At 43.3% G+C, this 22,836-nt stretch overlaps 1 protein-coding gene across 2 annotated transcripts in view; it reads right to left on the bottom strand.

The window, feature by feature from the left end:
- Positions 1–1,508: 1,508 nt before the first annotated feature.
- Positions 1,509–22,836, bottom strand: part of Sh2d4a (SH2 domain containing 4A) — a 58,448-nt gene continuing 37,120 nt past the window's right edge. The window contains exons 5-10 of one of the 2 annotated variants that reach the window (XM_038328860.1): positions 22,527–22,638; positions 20,364–20,565; positions 16,518–16,648; positions 2,934–3,004; positions 2,781–2,841; positions 1,509–2,387 (exon numbers count right to left, since the gene is read on the bottom strand). In XM_038328860.1, the coding sequence (XP_038184788.1) occupies positions 2,782–2,841; positions 2,934–3,004; positions 16,518–16,648; positions 20,364–20,565; positions 22,527–22,638 (576 nt within the window). In that variant the 3' untranslated portion in view covers positions 1,509–2,387; position 2,781. Of the gene's footprint in view, positions 2,388–2,780; positions 3,005–16,517; positions 16,649–20,363; positions 20,566–22,526; positions 22,639–22,836 lie in introns of both variants that reach the window. The other variant, XM_038328859.1, reaches the window with a different exon arrangement.

Genomic DNA, 22,836 nt, shown 5'->3' on the forward strand with positions numbered 1-22,836 from the left:
TTATTCCTGTGTCAATAACCAATAAGATAAAGCAGTATAGAACTCAGGCCTACTCCTCCTGCTAATACATTGGCTTAACTGGATTGTGTTCTTTCTTAATCTTCTTTTGGTCACTTAACACAAACATATTTGGACACAGCCAGGCTTATTGCCTACAGAAATATTTCGGCACCGTCCCATCGGCGGGGATCCCAGACTGATTAGAAAGGAAACAGCTGATTAGGCACCATCACATCTCATTCTACTTCCTAAATGTACGTTCTGTGTGACCAGCTGTGGCAGGCTCCTGCCACCATGGGTTCCCCATCATGATGGTCTGCACCCTCCCACTGGGAGCCCAAATCAACCCTTTCTTCCTTGAGTTGCTTTAGTTGGGTGTTTTTGTCGCTGCAAATAGAAAAGTGACTAATACAGATAGGTACAGGGCCCATTCAAGATAACCAGGAAAATAGTGGGGAGAAATGAGAACAGAACAAAGATTTTTAGTAATGCCATGACCGTTGAGTCATGGAAACAAAGTTAAAAAGCAGATCTTACAAAAATTTAATAATATATGCCATGTGAACTATTTCAAGAAACAGCTGACAATGATCTGAATTTCAGTTTCCTTGCTGGTGCATGCCAGCCTCGACGTTGGTACATTGTGTATCTGAATGGCGCACACAAGGGACGCCTGCAGCACCCTTCTACTTCGGGTAAGAGGCGAGTGAGAGAAAGCGGGCACAGGCGGGCTTAGCAAAGTTCCTTCCTCCGGGAAAAGTGGCACTGAATGCCTCGCAGCCTCCTTGGTCACTATCCAGAGGTTGGCCCCATCTCATCCCTCTGAGCTGAGAATGACTGGGTCTTGATTTCAGGATGATACAGGGCAGGGAATTTCTGGCTGAATAAATCTGTGCCCCAGGGCTGGACAGCAATGCTTGGAATATTCCTCCCATACCCAAGTTTCATTCCACAGTGACGGGTGCAGGCTGTGACAAGGAACAAGGCCATGGAACGTGTGTAGGGCCTGGGCATCGTAAGCTCTTGCACTAAGTTTCTGAGAGTGCTGTAAAAGCCACCAGCTCTTCAGGGACTTCGACAGTTATTACCTCACAGTTCTAAAGCCCAGAAGGCTGAAACAGTGGTGCAAACGAGTCTGAACAAGGCTGGGTTTCTTCTAGAGTGTCAGGGAGAAGCGAGCCCTGGGTCCTGTCGTCTTCCACAATTAGTGGCCTCCCCTGATCTCAACTGCATCACTTACTCTCTGTGCTCTCTGTGTCTGTGGTTCCTTAGCCTTCATCTTTCCGTGTGCCATTTTCTAAACCTCTCCTCCTTGTGTAGACGTCAGTCATGAGGGTCAGGGCCTACCCTACTTATCTAGTCTGCAGAGACCCTGTTTCCACATCAGGTCACACTGTGTACAGGGAGGTCAGGACTCACATACTTTTGGTGTAGGTCACGATTCAACTCTCAGCAGGTAGCATCAAACTGCTCACTCTGTTCTCTTTGTACCATGAACACAGGAGTCCTTGCATGGACATGCACATCTTTAGTATCTGCTCACAGACAGAGCTGAGGGAGGCAGAGCAATGACGAACAAGCTATAAGTTGCCCCAATTTCCTACTATTACTGTGTGTGGTTTTTTCATTTGTTTGGTTGATTGATTGGTTTTTGTTTGTGGTTTGTTTGTTGTACATGGTAAGTCTCTTGTTTGTCCCAGGTGTTAAAACTTCTCCTTCAATTCACAGTTGGGACTTTCTTTTCTGTCTGCTAAATCCTGGTTCCAACAACACACAGAAAAGGTTGTCTTTTGAGGAGAATCTCAGCCCTGAGTGAAACCATTTTTTACCGGGCATTTTAAAGCCAAGCTATAAGCACGAGACTGAGACCTTTGACAAAATACCAAAAGGAAGCCTGTAGTTCACAAAATAGCTTGCTCATTTTCTGTTGTTGCTATTGTTTTGATTTTTTTAGAGTAACACCTTAATTGCTAAAAATATTTCAATTTACCCTGTTATTTATCTTTTATACATCAATACAGTCCTGTCCTTCAAGGTCCCATCCTTCAGATTAGGCTGTTGTTGAAATGGGCACACTTCTCCCTTTTCCTTCCAGAATGAGGATGAGGGAGAGGTCATAGTCCCTTGAATAAATCTCCAGCATTTATGCAGACCAGAGGTTTCAGGTAAGACCTCACAGACATCATTCACTGTTGGCTCTGTCACAGAATGTTTTTGGCATCACATGCGGAGTCCACCCCGGAGGTTTCTGTCCAGAGGACAAACCGGCTGGAGGCTGATCCGGATGAGAGCTATCACTCAAAGAGCTCGAGGTAGTCGGGTAGCTTGTCTTGTTGACCACAGGGGTACATCAGGAGTTCCTTCCCCAGAGAGGTTATGGGCTCTTCCTGTCAATCAAAGCACAGGGTCATGTGGCAGCTGTGTGGTAGATGCCCTTGTTACCTAAGGGGATGTCACTCCTCTACTCGAGATTCATGCAAACCTAGATTGTCTTATGACAGTGTTAAAGGCGAGTTTCCTCTGCCAGTTTCCCTTTCCTGCTAGAGCCCAAGTTCTAGCATAGGACCGCACACAGATGTGATGAGTACGTGCATCTCCAGTAGCCTCAGCTCCAGTGGGCTAGCTCTGAGTATGTCAGGAGGATATGATAAAGGACATAGGACTAAGATTCCCCATTACTGGGGAATTATGTGCCTCCCCCCCCCCCCCCCGTTGCTTGCTCTTGAGCTGTATCCCTAGCCATGCCTTTGTTTTATATATAAGTACATAAGTGGCTTCACCTTATGATATTCCACCAAATCTGCCAGGGTGGCGTGCTGCAGCTGGTCCACACCCAGGAAGCTGTAGGAATCAGCAGAGGCATCTATGAGGAAGTGTTTGCAGCCCTCCTCCGACAGATAGGACAGGGCATAGCCCTTGATCTTTTCACTGACCCGGATGAGAAAACTGCCTGGTGTGCCCGTGCTGCTCAGAAGCTCGTCGGCTTTCTTCAGCGTGAGAATCCCTGTGGGAAGGGAAAAAGTCGTTTTAGCGATGTCCCTATGACCCACGCCTCTGCTGCCCCTCACCGTACAACGAGAGTTTGGGGAAAGGCAGAGCTATTCTGTGTGTACTCTGAGGTCCTTGGGAATCAGTAAAACAAACAAACAAACAAAAACCTTGGTATTTGGTAACTGGACAAACACAAAGCAAATAGTTTGTCAACTTGACACAAACTAGGTCACATTGCAAGAAGAACCCCTCAATTGAAGAATTTCCTCCATCATATGGGTCTGTGGGTCATTTTCTTGAGTAATGATTGATATGGGAGGGGTTTGAGTAATGATATGGGAGGGGCTTGAGTAATGATGGCTATGGGAGGGGCTTTAGTAATGATTGCTGTGGGAGGGGCTTGAGTAATGATTGCTGTGGGAGGGGCTTGAGTAATGACTGATATGGGAGTGCCCAGGCCCAGGCCTTCAAAAGTGGTGCTAGCAGTAGTCCTGAGTTCTAACAAGAAACCAAACTGAGCGAGCCAGTAAGCAGCCTTCCTCCTTGGTTTCTGCCTCTAGATTTCTGCCATAAGTTCCTTCCCTCAATGCTGTCTTATGATTTGGGAGTTATAAGATGGAGTAGACCCATTCTTCCCCAAGTTGCTTTGGGTCAGTGTTTTAATTATAGCAACAGAGGAGTGCACTGGGACAGCTCGTAAGAGAACAGCTTCACTTGGGGACCCACTAGACTAACACAAGCTGTCTGCCATTTATGAAGGGCTGGCACGTTATCTTGAGGGTGGTGCTGGGATCTTTCGGATCCGAAGCAAACTTTGGATGCTCTTGAAGGACCAGCGCTGTCTGCTTATCAGTGAGAACTTGGTCTGGAAGTGAGCTGCCTTGGTCTGAAACAGTAATTCTCAAACAGAATCACACGGGAGAGTAAAGCACACCTGTTGGGATATTAAGGTGGCTTGCGTGGAGGAAGACACACCCTGAATGTGGGTAACACTATCCCATTGGTCAGGTGGTAAAATTAAAAGAAGGAGAAAATAAAGCTAGCTGGGGGCCAGAATTCTCTTTTCTGCACTTCCTGATCAATATGCTGTGACTAGTGCACCCCCCCCCCCGCCATATTCCCCATGCCAGTGTTTTCTGGTGCATTGTGATGGAAGAGCCTTCCTCTCATTCCCACTGCCAGTGTTGCTCTGCCATGGAACCAAATAAAGCTCCTTTCTTTCTCTTACAGTAGTACTGTCAGGTGCTGTGTTCACAGTGATGTAAGAAGTAACTGATACAGTTGTCATGGGTTTGGGTGATACTTCTATGCACAGGGTACAGGCCAGTGACGCTACTGAACATGCACACAACAGTCTGACCCGTAAAAAAAAAAAATCCAGCACAAAGCATCAACGGTGCGAGAGTTGAAACAGCCTGGTCTAGGAGGCTCTGCAAGTTAGTGACAGAACCAGAAGATACTCTGGTCTACTGAGTGCATGATACCAGTAACAAGTTTTCTGAATTCTACCAAAACTAATCTTCAATGTATCCATTGGGTTTTGAAAGGCTAGAGTATAATTTACTTATATCTCCATACATATATGAAGAAATTTCAATATATATTATATTATATATATATTATATATATATTCAAAGGAATAAGCTCCACATGCGCACATATATGGGGCTTTCTGAAGAGGTGTAATTAAGATGGCTCCTGAATTCCCACTCTCATTTCCCAGTTCATAAGGTTTGACTCATGCTCCAAAGTTCCCTTCTTATTTCTATGGTAATTCTTGGAATGAATAGACAGCATTGTAAACATACAGAGAATAGCCAACCACACAGCTGGCTGAATTACCCTACGGGTTCTGATTTGGGAAGGAGGAACAACGTTCTTTTCATGTTCACGCTGCTTTGCCGCAGACGGAAGCTCCTGGCTTCCCTTGTTCCACCCTTACCTTGCTGCTGATGTTCAAGTTCTGATTGTTAAGGAAACAAACAGCAACCTGCCTCGTGAAAAGGAAATGGGTTTTTTGCAGTCCTTTTAATTGCTAGTGAATTTTTAGTTCATTAAGTAAGCTCCAGTCATCCAGAGTGCAATGCTAAAAAAGATTCTGTAAATAGATCTTTAATGAGAGGAGGAATTTGAAAAGCCCCCATTCCCCATAAGCCAAGTTCAACCCACCAACACTTCACCTACCTCCTCTTTGCCCATCACTGTTCAGGAAGATGAACAGTGGTCCTGTACCATAAGGCCAGCATGAGAGCTTCTATGAAGTACCGAGGGTGGGAAGGTACTGATAGAAATGGCATTCCAAAGGCAAGAAACCCAAGGCATCTCTCCCAGAGATTCTAGCTCTATTGCTGTGCCTCTTAGAAAGATTGCTGGTTCATGTCTACCACAAACATCCACTGAAGTTGAAATATGAAATATCTTCTTTCCACACACACCCTAGTTCATGTCTCAAATGCTTGGTTCCTGGATGCTGGTATCATTTTGGGAGACTGTAAAACTTTGGGAGACAGAGCCTAGCTGGAAGAAGTAACTGGAGGGATGTCCCTGGGGGCCATGTCTTATACTGCCCCTTCGCTTACTATCTTCTTCTCTTTCCTATTTACCATGAGATTAGATCTTCCACCACGTGCTCCTTTTATCAGGATATTCTACCCAAGTGCACGGAATCCACAACAACAGACTAGAACCCTCTAAGATGAGGAATAAATATTGTCTCGGTTCGGTTGTTCTTTTGGGTATTTTGTGGTCGCAGCAACACAAAGTGTGAACCTCCAAGCTGTCAGTCATTGTTCTATATTCTCTCTTGCGGCACATCAGCAACAGTTGCCCCACAGTGATCAAGTGAGATTCTCAGTTCAGAAGTTCAGTTCAGACATGGGCTGCTTGATTTCACTGTCTCTCTTGCCTTCCTAGACATCTCTGGTTCCATAGATAGATTGTTTAAAAGAGCTGTAGGCTCTAAGAAGGCAATAAACAACCACTCTCTGCCAGGACGACCCCGCTCCCATCCGCTGGCAGAAGTTTGAAGACACTATATTAGATTGTCTAAGAAAGCAGAAATATATTTCATTGTCACTGCAAATCTCCCTCCAGAAACAAGGACTTGCTAAACTCCTGTCAGAAGGAAGAGCAGCGTTGTGGAAAACAATTTCTTATTACACCCAGACTTAGGGACAGAGTAAGTCTTTAGTTCTAAGTTCCTTCAAAGGACTGAGAAGATGTGTATAGTCAATGACCATAAAAGAAAAAAGTTCTTCTGGGAAATGATAAGGAAACCTGAAAAATTTTTCTTTCTAAAATAGGGTGGTTTAGGAAGCACAAATCAAAGTATCTACAATCCTCCTGACCTCTGTAATCATCACCCATTACACACTATCTTAGCACGATCTAATCTGCTAAAGCACCAGAGCACAATAAAATGATTTTGCAGTAAATCCCAGGTCATAATGCAATCTCCTTGCATATCACAGGAGTGAGGCCCAGAACAAAGGTGAGAGCCATGCACAAGAGAATGGTTTCTTTCTACACGCTTAGGCACATAGTTCACTTTCCTGAGCACAAGTAGATGTTTCTTTACAGACTCCATCAGGGGTCAAGGGCAGTGAGTACCTTTGAGGAGTCTTGACCACTGCCAGCCTCAGAAGAGCCATGTCTATGGAAGATAGGAGTTCTTAAGTACAAAGGCAAGTTCCAAAGTCAGGTATCCTGATGAGTGTCATGTGAGCAATGTCTTCACAGGCTTTGGCTTCCTTCTGTATGTCTCTAGGAATTCTGAAAGCCATTATCTTCACCCCACCTCTCAATTCATGACACTTCAGGGCTGCCTCTGGGAATTGGAAATCTTCACACATTGTAAAGGAACCAAAGCAATCTGAAGTCCGATGGCAGAAGAAGAGAATGGTATATTGCTTTTATTTATTTTATTTGTTGATTTGTTTATTGTGACAGCTTCTCTCTACATAGCCCAGGCTGGCCTGGAATTCAGAGAGGTCTGTCTACCTTTGCAGGTCTTAAAGGCATATGCTACCATGCCTGGCTAGATTTCTTTTATTCAAGTTTATTCCTAGGTATAATGGGATAGAGTTCTACCAGGAAAATAGCCTGTACACATTAAAAATAGAAGCATTGGTTATTTCTCAATTCTCCACCACTTTTCTGATTATTCAGGTCCTTACCCAATATCTGACTCCTGGGTTTTTATTAATAAAGAATAACTAGATAAATGGTGCACTTGATGCTCCAACACATGGCACAACCACACAAACAGAGAAGTCACAGCAGTCAGCACTGCCACAGTTGTGGGATGGACCTCTCTGTGAGCTCTCACAACAGTCACCTACCATCTGTAGGGACTCTGGCAAATGGGCTCAGTGGCTTCCCAGAGCTGGGACTGTAAAGGCAGTGCAGCTCCTGCCCATGCCATAGCATGAAGCAAGGCTCTCAGGGAATTGAGGAAGGCAGAGCCAGCTGCCAGAGGAGCTAGCTACTGCCTAGCAGTTAAAGCTTTGGCACACATGGTCAGAGAATGCTGCCAGTGCTTAAGAAAGCTGGGTTCAGCCCCTCCTCCACGAACTTCTAAATAGAGACAGAATGCTTTAAAATATACTTAAATGCTAAAGAAAAAAAGAAAGAAAATGGGTATAGATAGTCATAGAAAGAAATAGTTTAACAATTATGAAATGAAGTCTTTAAAGAAAAAGTAAGTAATAAAATTTAAAAAAAAAAGCCACATAGGATGGAAAATACACAGGGCATCTGGATCCTGTATGGTGTTTTGCTGACTTTGAAGTTTTTGAATGCTAATGAGCAAATGACAGCTGCTGAGACATTGGATTATGGAAGGAAATGTTGAATTAAACTAGCATATACTTTAGAGATGTCTTGATTTCAGAATGGAAGTCAAGAAATATGTTGCATTGAGGGAAAGGTTATGCCTTTGTTTCCACAGAAAACAAAAAGCTACAGATTCCTTCAAATTTAGTAGAGATCAGATTTGACCAGGGGAGACCTCCTGAGGATCTTGGCTGCAGACATGAGGGACGAAGCCAGGAAAGACTGAAGGACAGGTGATGTGTATGCTGATCGACATAGGAACAGTTCTAAGACTGAATGGACATGAAAAATCTAGTTGACTTCAGAGTCCTCATGACAGTTTGGTTATGAAGTCCAAATGGACTTATGACAGATGCCTTTTATCTGCTCATACATAAAACAGAAAATCACCTTTGGTTGATTTGTGCATACTGTATATTCCATACTTGTGTTAATATGTATATATATATATTACCTTTAAAAGTTTTCATGTTTTCAAAAAAAGGCCAAATACCAATGAAAACAAGTAGCCCAGGTGATCCAGCTTCTCAGATCTCAGAATGCCTCAGAGTTTCCCCAAAATTCTGCATCCAGAATATCTTCAAAGCTGCTAGCTGAGATGGTCCAGCCTCACAGACGACTCCAGCCAGGACTTCAGATAAGCTCTACACTTTCCCATCACACAAAGACTAAACAACAACAACATAGCACTTTAGGACCCTTAGCAAGGTCAGGACGAGTATGCTACTAGATCTAGGTTCTGAGCCCTTAGCAAACTCCTACCCATCCCCATGGTGGTGCCACTGGATCTAGGTTCTGAGCCCTTAGCAAACTCCTACCCATCCCCATGGTGGTGCAATGTGCTTCTCTTTACATTTCACCTTCTATTTAATCTTCAAAGAGTTCTAAACAAGATCCGGTACTATTATCATTCTGTTTTGTAGACAAGCAAGCTAAGTGGGAAAACGTCAACGCCAAGATTGCAGGGCCAGAGTCTGTTCCAGGTCCTCAGCTCTGGTGCTTGCTCATTATGCTCATGACATTTTACAAATGTGCATTGCACAAAGAGATGTTCATATCTACCCAGAACAATCGATAGAAGATGCATTTCCCTTGAAACAATAAGCGTGGTCAGGCTGTGTGTGCAGATTTTACTAGGGTGTCATTTCCCACTCTCTTCAGCTCGGGGTTTGTGTCCTACAGACTTCAGGCTACACTTAAGGCTGCCACAATGCTGCAGGAGATTATAACCATTGCACAGCTTACTTGAGCCAGGCTGCTGCAGGTTGCCCATGTCCTGGGATGCCCTCCCATGCTTTGCCTGCCATCTGCCTTCCTTCTTTGCCATCTGTGCTACAATCCTGCCTCTGGGTGTCCCCCAAAATATGAAACAGCAGAGGCTGCTGGAAACAGTATTTGCAAAGTCTCTGCTGTTAGGGTACATCAGAGTCTCCTATGTCAATCTGCTGGCAGCATAGGATAAGGAGTAACTTTCTACAGTCTCCAGCTGCACTTGGGAGAGAGTCTGTGGCCATAGTCTCTCATTTCTACCCCATGCACTTTCAGCTCCTGCTGCACTTAAGAACGTTTTCCTGAGAGCTCTGGGACCAAGTCCCAGCTCAGAAGGCATGACCATGAGCAAAGCCCTTAAAATGCTGTTCAGATGCGTCCCTCATGGTTAATGGACTAGAACTATTAGCATTACCCATCCTCATTCACCCTCTTGATGGCCACACGTATTGCCTGGTGTTTTTGTTGCACACTTTATGTCTAGTGAAAGATTTGGTCCCCAGTTGTAACATGGAAAGCAGGGGCCCTTTGTTTGTCCCAGCCGCCTGGCTAGGTTACACCTGAAATAACCACACAGAAAGTGTATTAATTAAATCACTGCCTGGCCCAGTATCTCTAGCCTCTTATTGGCTAACTCTCACATCTTGATTTAACCCATTTCTAACAATCTGTATATCATCACAAGGTAGTGGCTTACTGGGAAAGATTCAGCATGTCTGACCTGGTGGCTCCATGGCAGCTCTCTGACTCTGCTGTCTTCCTCCCAGAATTCAGTTGTCTTCTCTTCCTATCTAAGTTCTGTCCTATCAGGCCAAGCAGTTTCTTTATTGATTAACCGATGAAAGCAACACATAAACAGAAGGAACTCCTACACAATTAGTGGTGTGGGACAATTCTATATTCTGTCAATTATGTTTTAAATAAATGCTGATTGGCCAGTAGCCAGGCAGGAAGTATAGGTGGGACAACCAGACAGGAAGTAGAGGCAGGGCAATGAGAACGGGAGAATTCTAGGAAGGAGTAAGCCCATTCCTCGCCAGTCCAGCCCACACATGGAAGAAGGAAGATGTGACCTGCCCCACTGAAAAGGTACCGAGCCATGTGGCTAACATAGATAAGAATAATGGGCTAATAATGGGCTAATATAAGTTATAAGAACTAATATGAAGCCTGAGCTAATGGGCCAATTTGTTTATGATTAATGTAGAATTCTGTGTGGTTTTCTTTGGGATTTACTGGCTGTGGGAACTGGGCAGGACAGAAACCCCAACAAACAAGCCTTTATGTTTCACCCAGTCATCCTGTGCCATACAGAAAAGTGACAGAAGCACAGAGGTCTGGTCACCTGGCCAAGGCCACAGGGCTTCAGATTTTTGAAGTCATGCAGCCACAACTCCATATACACTTAACACCACTTATTTCTTTGGTCCTCTTTTTTTTTTTTTTGGCATAAAGAAGAAGTGTCCAAAGTCATGTAGTTGTTTAAGAAGATACTGGAAAAAACAAATAATACAAACAAACAAACAAACAAACAAACCAAACATGTGCTGACCAAGAAAAGCCTAAGGACAAAATCATGATTTCATCAATGCTTTAAGATTCCCCTTCTACACAGGGCCTAAGTAAGATCCCTCAAAGCAGAGATACTCACTCTTGCTTCTGTTGTACCCACTCCACTGGCCACTGACTTCTGGATAACCTCACAGCTCCAAGAGCATCAAGGACAACTCTAAGATTAAAATAAATCCTGAATTATAAGCCCAATGCTGGTCAATGGAACCAATGCTGGGTTCCATCTCTATGCATGCATGCATGCAGGTGCAACCACACACACACACAAACCCACAAAACTGGCATCCTGGACATGTGTAACTTGAGTACATCATTTACAACACATTAGCAGTGGATTATTTGGAGTCCAAGTTCCTCTCTATTCTCATCATTAACAGAAATCATGGTAAGATCTGTGCAGAACAGTCATGGAACTGAATAATTGCTAAGAAAGGTCTGAGTGTTCCAGAAAAGAACAGCAGCACACAGCATTCTCTGCAGAAGAACCATAGATCTTAGAATGAACCTGTGTAGCTTTAACCTATTTCTGTTTCATCTTCTCCAGTGCCTTCAAAAATCTGAACAAACCCAAGGTAATAATTAGGAAAAGTGCCTTGATGCCACTAATGTAAGTTTGCATGCTAAACAGCTGGTTCCTCCACAATGACTACCAGGAAATGGCTTCCAGTTGCCCTTCCTGCAACACACAGTGTTTTTTGCTTCTTAGTCATAGCCCAATTGCCTCATGAAATGCGTGTATCCTAGATATAATGAATGGCATAGGATATGAGCCATTGCCTGCGGCTTAGCTATAGACTTTGAAACGCCACATGCATCAATAATTTGTGCTGGGTAGACAGCTCCATGAGAACCCCTTTGTGAAAGGTGAGCAGAAGTTGATGTCTAACATTAAGAAAGTTCTTCTCTGGAGTAAGATGGTCAAAGGATAGGCCATTAATAGGCCCTGATTGACAGGTCTGCTGTGGTGTATCTATGAGCTTTTCTCAATAAGATCAGCTACCTACACCAGCTCTGATGGTGTCTTACACCCTTGCAGAAGGATCTGGGGGTATGGAGAAAAGCTGCCAAAATGGACAAAAACACAGGACACCACCCTGATGCCTGTCTATGGGCAACTTGAATTCCAGAGATAACTACTCCTATAAAAAAAATGGAGAAAATTAAAAAGAATGAGGTAGAGAGGTGTATATAAATAGAAAAAAAAGTAAAGGTATATAGTATGACCCAACAATGTCAAATTCTACTAAAAGAATAGAATTTGCTTTCAGACTGGCATAAAATATAAACTCTTGAGACTACAGCATATAGAAGGCAGGCTCAGTTATGCGTCCCATCAGCAAAAGGCATCCAGAGGAACAAGCAAGAATGGAGCTACTTTACCGAGCTCAATTATACCCTTTTTGATAACTGAAATGATTTTAAAATTAATGATCAGCCAGATGTGCAAAGCAAGTGTGGGAATGAAGCGGTCTAGCAACAAAGATCACTGGGGAAGCCCTGAACAAGAGATGTGTCTCTCTCTGCATTTCTGTCTCTTCACAGCCCAGTCTCTGGCAGGTTCCGAGATCCCTACACCGCTAGTTTTGTCTGTTTAGGGGGCGCGGAAATGTTGGTACAATGAAGAAATGGACTTGTGGGTGAAACTTCACACGAGGACTCTCCCAATGAGTCCTCGAAGCATGTTCGTGGGTAGAGTGGATTATGTATCAATGCACTCTGGAGACTCAGAGCCCAGGCTTAGCTTATTCTTGGTGACTTTGATGGTCAGCTGGGCAGGAGGACTCTCTGGAGTTGATCATGTACTTCGTAAACACCAGAGACTAAACAGTGTGGCTGAAGGATTGGAGGACCCTGGTACTAGTTGCAAGAAGAAAATGGGTTAAAAACCGGGATTGTGGTCAAGGGACATGACACACCTGAGCTGAGAATTAGTCTAGGACAACAGCATGTGAAGGGATAAAATGACACAAACAAGAAGAAATAATCCCCTTTGTTGAGGAAACAACAAAAAGATACCCTCAATGTCCGTATTCGGAAGACGATACGTCTCAGACACAGAAGCGTCCAGGACAGCGGCTTCTGCCCACCTGGTGGCTACATCCTCTCCCACAGACTCGGCTTTGACCTGCCAACTTCCCAAACAGCCAAATACCCTTTTCCTTTGTGGTGGCTTCTGTCCCATGACCGTCCATGTCACTATTGCCTTCTGACCTTTTAAGGACAGAAGTACTCCCAAATGAGACAGCTTTGGCAGGAATTAAGATCTGGTTGAATGGAGAACCACATGTTACTTGTGTAACTCACAAGGCTACTTCTCAGCACCGCGAGAATGTGATAAAGGGAAGTCAGAAAGCCCAGGCGGGGGAAAAGGCTCGCTCTGGTAGGCTGAAGCAGATACCCTGTTCTCTGCGGGGGAGAAGGGTGCTGTGAACTCTTCACACACGAGCTCATTCACTCTGTACGGACGGACCCCCTGCACACATTAACCACCTCCCCATTCACAATGTGGGGCGAGAGTGCAATTCACATCATGATGTTCTGGAAATTAACCTTCAAAACTCCTTGCGTCTTTTATTCCTCTTCATTTTCACCTGTGTGAGGTAGAAATGAAAGACTATGACATTCAAAAACAACTGTGCACATTGTATAAATTAGGAAGTCTCACACATACCCAGATATAGGACAGGCCCCGGAAAGACGTGAAAAGACTTCCCGTTTACACCTCACACTGATCCTTGGCACAGAAACAGCTTATAACTCCAGAAAACAGACCCCAACATGTTTAACAGTAGCCAAATGGCTGAGGAGATGGCTCATACACAACCAAAGACTGGAGTTTCTATTCTTACCACCCAAGTGAAAGCTGGGTGTTGAACCTGAGACCCAGCACTGGAGAAGAGTCAGGCAGATGCCAAGAGCTTGCTGGCCTAAGCTCCGGGATCAGTGAGAAGCCTGTCTTAGAAACCAAGGTGGAAAATGATAGAGGAAGCCGGACCCTGACCTCTACACACATGCAGAGGCATGCAGGCCCGCACACGCGTGCACACACAGAGAGATAGTATTGTTAAGATGGAAAGGAAGGCTGAAGGTGGAACAAGGGAAGCAGATAAGAAGCGGGCAGGGGTGGGGTGAATGTCAGTAAAGTCAAATACATAAATGTATGAAATGTCATAAGGAAAACCATTATTTCCTATGCTTACTAAAAATAATGATTTCTGTTTTAAAAGAGCAATAAAAACAGCTAACGTGGTAAATTTTAGGTAACGTGAAGTTTAACACAATAAGGAATGGAAGGATGTCTGTATACCTTGTGTCTATGAAAACATTGCAGGTTGGTTGTACATGATACAAGCCAAAAAATCATCAAAGAGAAAAACTAAACCAAACAGCACTGAAATGAAAAATTGTGCCTCAAAATGTGCCAGGGTGTTAAAAGATAAATCATAGACTAAAAGAAAAAATAGTTAGTTCATAGAACTGATAGATGATTAGTATTGAGAATATATAAAATTCTACAAATCAAAGCAAAAATTCAATAAATGCCCTGGGAAAAAAATGACCAAAACTTCTAAAGAATTATTTACAGCAAACACCCAAAAATACATGAGGGGCTCGGGCTCACTGCGCATCAGAGCAAGTGCAACCATTGCAATTCCCCTGTGGACCTACAAGATAGAGGAAAAAATCAGGTGCCATCAAGCTCTGGTAAGTATAGAGATAGCAGGAACTCAGGAACAGGGGTAGGAGTATACATTGGGTCGATCACGACGATATTCAGACGTACTCAGTAGGGATTGGGTGTGCCTTGTTCAATATACTTATCCACAAGTATAACAGGAGGTTTTCAAATGATAACGTATTTCAGTAGACCTGCAAGTTGAACATTTAGAACCAGAAAACATAGGGTATGAAAGGTTCTAAAGTCTGAACTATTTAAGGAACATGTTAGCTGTCCTGGAGTGTGCCTGCTTTGGCTATTTGGGTTAGGAATGTTCAGCATGTAAATGTCTCTCCTTTCTGGAAAGTCCATCTCTGAAAAGATTATGCTATGTGGGTATGAAAAGATGTTCTCAAGAGTGACATCAGGCCATTCCTGAGTAATAACACGTGAGCAATCATATTTCAAAGAGACAAAGTATGGTCCCCCTCACCATCATGGAAACATGAAACTCGGTCTCCCTAAAATGGAAGATAAATATATACTGACTGAATGACTGCATATTTATTATCACATTATTTATTTACTGTGTTATTTCTTTTCCTTATAACTATGATAAATATATGCCTAAGAACAGATCGACGATGTCGTATCTATAAAGTATTATATGCAACACTCCGAAGTTATATATTCTAAGCAAAGCTCCCAGTGGATTGTTAATCCTGCTGTTGTATTCTAGCTTTGTTTTTCCAACAGAACTGCCAGTGCACATAGCAGAATTCTTAATGACTTAAGCTAACACTTCCAATAACACTTTCATACCCTGTTGTTTAAAACAAAACAAAACAACAACAAAACCCCACAAAACTGAAAATGTGACTGCTCTCATAACCAGGGGTGACAGAATACATCAACTGTCTAAGGACACAGCTGATCTACCCGGCTGATCTCCTGTGCTTAGCTTAGACAGGAAAGACAGCAGACAGGGAGATGGCCCTGGTCAAGGCATGCAGAATCAGCAGAGTCCTCTGTTAGTCTCTCACAATAGCACAACAGACGGAGGGGAGGGACGCCTGCAACCCTGCCCCTGGAGGGGAAAGTGGGACTCCAGGGATGATCAAAACCAAAGCCTGACCCTCAGATACATCCAAGGGCAGCTGATACATCTGCTGAGACCCCGGTTACAGAAGCAGCGCTTGAGAGAAAGCTGCCACCGATGAGCAGGGAGGCTTCAGAAGTGGCTGTGCATGCTGTGTGTGTGGGGGAGCTGATCTTCTGTGGTCTGTTCGTGTGTACAAGGACACTACTGAGAAGGGAGATACCTTATACATAGTTCAAACCATGACGCTCTACGTGCTAAGTGGGAAGAATATCTCGGATGGATACTTAGTCGGAAGTTCGATTCAGCCAGAGGTAATTCCTTCCTTTCTTCTTTGCTTTACTGGGTAGGGATTATAACTGAGCACTTTGTACATTCTGGGCAAATAATTATGTCAGAGCAGTACCCCAGGCTCCTAAGCACAGGCCTTAAAGACACAACTGACTTCTCTTCAAATGAAGCAGTCAGAGTATGACCTGGGTCGTCAGAGGAGTCTCAGTTAACCAAGTCTCTTTAGCCAAATGCTGAATGCCGAGCTAATGCCATCCTGTGACTGAAAACACTAAATCTTTCCATCGAAAAGAAATCAGCAAAGTCAAAAGTCTCTTTAAGATCAAAATGCTCCAGATTCTTATTCCAAAGACGAGGAAATTGGGGCTCAAGTGGGTTGAACAGCTATAGAAAGTGACCACTGTTTCTTCCAGGTAACTCAACTAGTTAAGGAAAAGCTGACTCATAGCTGGCCTTCTGCCTGCTAACCCTGCCCCCACTGACTTTCCAGGGAAGGAAGACAGTGGCATTTGCTGAAGCTCCACCCTCTCCTCTGACTCCCTAGGAAGCTCTGCTTTCCCCATATACGCTGGAGTGCTGTATTTGTGGTGAAGAATTCACCCTCATGCACAAAGGCCATGAATGCCCACTGCTTTCTAAGAAAGCACAAGAAGGCAGGTCTCTCAAAAGAACTGAGAAAACACTTTGCGAAAATAATGTGAAGGACTGTTAGTACGGCTGAAGTGAAGAAGGGAGGAGAAAGCCCTTCTGTTTGTCCTTCGAGAACAAACACTGTCTGCCAACAGAGATGGTCTCATCACTCACCGTGGAACCAGGGAGCAATGGTGTCTGAGTTTTTCTGGTAACCTGCACGGAATGGCAGTTGTTCCTCTTTGAACCATCGGATGATGTCCTCCTGGGTGGAGCTGGACTCTGTCCTTGTCACTCCCTGATTCCTGTGATGGGTAAGAGGATTCTCAAGTCAGAGCTAACTCATTGGAAATCATGCCCTCCATGTCTTGCTCAGCCACAATTCAGAGAAGCTTCCTCCTCCAGCAGAGGGGAACATATACAGAGACCCCACAGCCAGACAACATTCAGAGGGTGAAAGGTCTTGGAACACTCAGCCATAAACGTCTTCATCAAATCCCTACCCTCAGGGCTCAGGAAGCCGCGTGGACAAGAACACCGGCAGAGTATAATAGCTAGGGGGTGTGGATGACACCAATAAAAGTGTCTTCTAGACTCTGACACACACATGAACTCAGAGGCTGTGGCAGCATGTGCAGGGCTTGCACACCAGAGGCTGTGGTCACACTCACAGGGCAGCGTAAGAGCCCACACAAAATGAATAAGGGGTTTTAAATTTTAAAAATTTAAAAACAGAATTTAAAAATAAGTGTTTTAGGAACAACTTATTTTTGTCTTATAATGCTGTTGGGGGGCATTTTTTCAACCTCACTTGTCTTTTGATTGTATATTATAATTTCAAATTTTGTATTTTTATGGGTTTTATTTTTGTGTGTTTGTCTTATACTTTTTCACTGTTTATTTTTTATAAATTTTGGATTGTTTGTTTTTCTATCTACCTGCTTATTTTCTAAAGAAAGAGAGAAAGAAAGTACAGAGTTGGGTGAGTGGAGATGTGGGAGGGACCTGGGAGGAAATGAGGAAGAGGAAGCTGTGATCAGAATATATTGTATAAATTCTCAATAAAAAATAAATGGTAATTTATGATAATCTAATTATAGATGTGATATTTTTATCTGTGCTAAAGGAGAATTAAAGTTTTAACTGCAATTTAAGGGAAAAAACAATGATCCATTATATATGTATATATATATATATATATGTGTGTGTGTGTGTGTGTGTGTGTGTATAGCCTCACATACATACACATGTATGTGCACATGTATATGTGTGTATATACATATATATACACATACAAACTGGTCTACATCAACTCAAACACTGGAGGACTGGAAATACTCAAAGAAAAAAGTTCTACTATACTAAGACATTTTTGCTTGTCCTTATTCCCCAAGCAATGCTGTATTTATTTATTTATATAACACTTACATGATATTAGTCACTGCAAGAGACTTAGACATTATTTAAAGTACAGGCAGGCTGTGCACGCATTATATGCAAATATTGCCCCATTTTATACAAGGGTCTTGAGCATCCTTTATATTTTGGTCTCTTCAAGGGATCTTGGGAATTTTCCCCATAGATACTGAGGGGACAACTTTATACAGAAAGGGAGAAGGGAGAGGGAAGCCAAAAGAGGGGACAGGAAGGGGAGAGAGAGGGAGAAGAGAAGGGAGGAAGAGGTGAGAGAAGAGAATTATATGCATTTCTATTTTCAGCATCTAATCACAAGGCAGAGCTAATGGTAGGTTGGGCCCCCTACATGCCACCATTATATGGTTCTTCAAGATCAGAGAAAGGGAAACATTCATCTGTCTGGCCCTGAAGAACCAGTCAAAGCAATAACCACTACTGTGTTAGATTCAAATTCACTTTACTATGGGTTAGAAGACCCACTAACTCCCAATTAACATTTGAGAAAAGAAGGACTCAGAAGTCAAAGCTGTTCTCCTGGAGAGACTGGACGTGCAAACAAAGACAAACAAATGGAATGAGGTAGCTGCCTCCCTTGCTTGTTTATGACTTGCTTTTCTGCTTCTTTCTCGGTTTCTGCTCACCTTTCCCTCTCTGAGGTTTATTTCTAGTAAGAGATGCTCTTGGGAGAAGAAGGTAAAGGGTATACGTCTGCAGACTAGGGAGGGAAGATAAGCGACAGCACCATCTTGGAATGAACTCAGCATCAGAATTATCAGAACAGGGTTCTAAGGTGGGTGTGCTCCACTACAGAAGGCAGAAGCAGCAATGTAATAAACAGATCCCAAATCCTGCTCAACAGCCGCTGGATGAGCAGAATCTCAGCCTAAGACAAGATACTAAGATACTGAGTGAGCTATGGAAATTTCCTGCTGTACAAATTAGCATGATTTTTGTGATTCTGCTGACAACATTTCGTGCCATGGGTTCCATGTGACATGTCAACTCTGCAAACATTCATGTATATATGCAAATGTGGCTATGTATTATCATTTATGACATTCAGAGGATTTGAGAGACAATGTCTTATAACATTTGACTTTCCCAGGAAGCAGACCTGGCACACACAGGATATTATTATATGATAAATTATCATACTAGTTTCCACATGAGCTTTTTTTTCTACACATGCTCCTTAGAAACGGAGTAAAATTTGACATAAATGGGACAGGCAACTGTCTGTCTTTCTCTGGGCTGGCTCCTGGCTGGCCTGTGTCACAGTTGCCCAGAGTCTCAAACCTCACCCCATCCGCATGGCTCACAAGAAAGCTCTTCATACAGTGTCTTAAGTTGGAAAGAGTGAGCTGAACACAGCTGACAAGAACTGTCTGCTAACCTTTAAAAGGCCACCTCCATTGTCATCCATCAAGTACACTAAAAAGTAGAGGAAAGAGACATCGTGTGAGCCATATACCATGCTGCCCCAGGAAGGTGCTGGAGAACAAGACACAGCCACCATGAAGCTCTGTGAGCAGAGTTAGACTAGACGGAGCCACGGCAGGAGTCTATTCGTGGCCTGCCACAAAGTTAAGGAGGTATGTGTTTCCTGACTTTTTCTTTTTAGCTGTAAGGGAAAAATAAAAAAAAAATAAAATCGCATTTTCCAAACTGAGTACAGGGTCATTTAGTGTTGGTCACCACATCTTAATATGGAACTTTAAGTGGAGTAAGAAGAAAAAATATTTTTTAAAAAAATTAAAAAAACAGAGATTGTTTCATTTTGCCAAACTCTTAATAAAGAAGTACTTTCAGTTTTTAGTTTAGAAGACAATGTTAGATGCAGTTTGTATCATGCAATCAATAATTGATCTCAAACATTTCTTTCTAAATATTGGAATATTATGGTTGGAAACATAGCTCAGGGGTTCAGTGCTTGCCTGACATGTGGGAGGCCCTGGGTTTGATCCCTACTATAAGCAAGCAAATAAACATTAGAATAACAATTTTATAAATCAGTAGTCATTTAAAAAAGAATTTGATAGACAGTAAACACAAGGGATAGGGTTTTATTCCAGGTATCGCTATGTTCTTTTTGTGCCATCCAACATGCATTGTGCCTAAGAGGTAAAGGTACTTTCACCGCCAAATAGAGACTTGGTTCCAAATGTATCACTTCAAAATTCTGAAAATATGGCCTTGACTCTGCACCTAAGAAGGAGAACTTCCATCAAACCCTAACTCTTCAGCAATAAACAGCAGTCCCAGGGATGTGGAGAGTCCACCTGCTTGCAAGGGCCTCCTTTTTTTGACCACTAGAGGCAATGTTGAGCATCATACATCCCCTCACCTTTCAGGCTCCTGTTTCTCTTTCCTGTTAGCTTGTTGCCACAGGGTGTAGGTGGTAAACAGGAAATCATCTAACTAGACATCTTCACCCTGGGGTGGGGTTCTAATTATAGCCATTGTGGATATCTTCCAGGGAAGAAAACAGGGTTAGAGGTGAGCCTTCATTGACCTAAGCAGGAAGCCAGCCCTCCTGTCCCAAGATCAAGTTTTAATCAGCCCATCCCAGTGCTTATGATGAAAGCCATCCCTGTGGTTTCTTACCCTAAAGACTTTGGAGAGTTTCCTAGTGGGTAGAAGAACTGGGGCTTCGGGGGAAGAGGAGGTCTTCTGGGTTTCTGTGGACCAGCCAGAGGGTTCTGTATCCCCTCTCCGCTCCTTCCCCTTTGGGAAAGCCTCTTGTAGTCTTCCCGTGCTTGCTTAGCTAAGGAGCGTCTCTTCTCATCAGCTGCCTTGGATTTCCGCACTAGAAAGAGAACAGTATCTGAGAAAGTCCATCAGACTTGCTGAAGGTCACACTCAGAGTCACAGACAGGAGATTCAGCCCTCCACAGTGGTTCTCTGGGAAGACTCCTGGCAGACTGGCCCTGTGTTCGTATAAACAATCACTCCCTGTACCTAGTATCACCCTTTGAAGGTTCTCATAGGCTTGCCGAGGTGTTCCTATCTGCAGTATCTTTTCTGCATTTAGGAACTGAGGACTTTCAGAGAAGGGGAGGAAAGAAAGACAAAGAAGGAGGGAAGTGGAAGTAGAAAGTGCGTAGCAAGATGGTTAATTCACTTAGTGTGACTAAGCTGTGAGACCTGGTCAGAGAGCCTAGCAACACAGAGGCCAGAGCCACATCTGTGATACAGACATGGTCAGGATGCAGAGTATCCCAAGTCAGCACATCCCTGATACACGCATGGTCAGGATGCAGTGCATCCCAAGTCTCCAGCAGAGACTAGGAAAGCAGGACTTCTCCATAGCAGGTGGGCTAGGAAAACAACAGCTTGTCAGATCCAGATCCCACCATAGGCTTAACTGAACATGAATAGGCCAAAAAGACAGAAAGTAAAGGAATTATTACCCATAAACATGCTGTGGATAATTTCAGAGCACCTTAGTAAATACACAAAGCTCTTCCCAGTATGCCTTGAACACTAATAACTTTCTAAAGTAGAGGGGGTTGTCATGTTTTAGCCATATAGTGTTAAAGATTAATGCACGATGCAATAATTATTTTCTTTCTTGTTTTTTTTCATGGGAGAGGGCAGGTTTCAGGACAGGGTTTCTCTGTGTAGCTTTAGCTGTTCTAGAACTTGTTCTGTAGATCAGGCTGACCTGATCTACTTCTCAAATGCTGGGGTTAAAGGCGTGTATCACTACTGCCCAACTTCAAAATTTGGGGTTTTGTTTTGTTGGGTTTTTTTGCAATAACCATTTTCATTGAGGTTTTTTTAAATATCAAGCATCATGGGTGAAATATTGTTATGTTTGACATTGAAGACATACTAAAAACATTTTGTCATGCCAGAGTTTCAGTGCTTAGCACAAAAAGGCCACAGATTAAATCTTACAAATACTTTTGTTTCACAAATTTTTAGCAGTAATGGAACTGCAGATCAATTCGGGATTCTTAGCATCCTGAAAATAACTCTGCTTAAACTCTGTCTCTCTCCCTGTCTCAAGCAACTATCAGGCAGTCGAGTCTTCTCTGTGGATGCCAAGCGAAGACTAATCCACTCTTAGGCCCTGGTTGCCCATCTCTGCCTGTCCTGTGTTCCTTGTCTGGCCCTAGCAGTCCATACTTAAAAGAGAGTCAACGTTGGGTCAGAGGCAGGGAGTCATGACATTGATGCCAGTATATCCCACCTGTCAATCCTGCATACACTGTATTTAAGTTGTATGGTGGGCATATCATAGTGTTCCCCAGAAGTTAAAAGAAGAAACTGCTCTCAAAAATAAGCACTATGGATAACTTGGGAAGAAAACCAAAACAGAAAAACAAGGAGTAAAATTCAAATGAATAATTTAAAATCCAGCTTCTCAAAGAAAATCAAGGTTCATGTGTAAATAACATGTAAATAATATCCCTGATCTCGCCTTCATAATTTAGAATTTTAAAACAGTGGCACTTTATACTATTTACAATTCTTTTCTCCAAGAAAGAGATATTTTAATGTCGTTGAGCAGTCTTCCTGGGATAATTTCACAGCTACCTACACTTCCACCACACAGAAACATGATTTCATGATATGAAGATGACTAGAAAGCCATTCTGCTACTTGGGCATCTGAGTAATTGTCACCTCGTGATAACTTGCGTGATGACTCAGAGGAAAGACACTACTCAAGGATATGCTTTCGGTCCCTCCTGGATGAGTCATCTAAGTGGAAGGTCCGGCTGAGAGCCTGGATGGCTCTTCTGAGACCCCCGGTACTCACAAGATGCCTGCCACTCGGAATCCTCTTTCCAGCTCTTGTATATCTGCTTGGTTTTCTCATCCTCTGTTTGCTTTATTTCCTCATCTTCTTTTTTCTTTATGGGTTCTTTAGTCTGAAAATAAAAACAGAGGTGGGAAGTAGTGAAAGAATGTGGCAGTGTCTTCGGGAGGACAGAAGGCACCCACCCTGGCTCTGTTTAACTGTCTCTGGCCCACTCGGGAGGTTCTTGGTGTCAGCAATGCCCGAAGCAAGAGCTTCAGCTACCTCAGTGTGGGACTCTAGACTGCTCCTGACCTTCTCATGGGCTGTT

Source organism: Arvicola amphibius, chromosome 4 (genome assembly GCF_903992535.2).
Source record: "Arvicola amphibius chromosome 4, mArvAmp1.2, whole genome shotgun sequence".
Classification (NCBI taxonomy): domain Eukaryota; kingdom Metazoa; phylum Chordata; class Mammalia; order Rodentia; family Cricetidae; genus Arvicola; species Arvicola amphibius.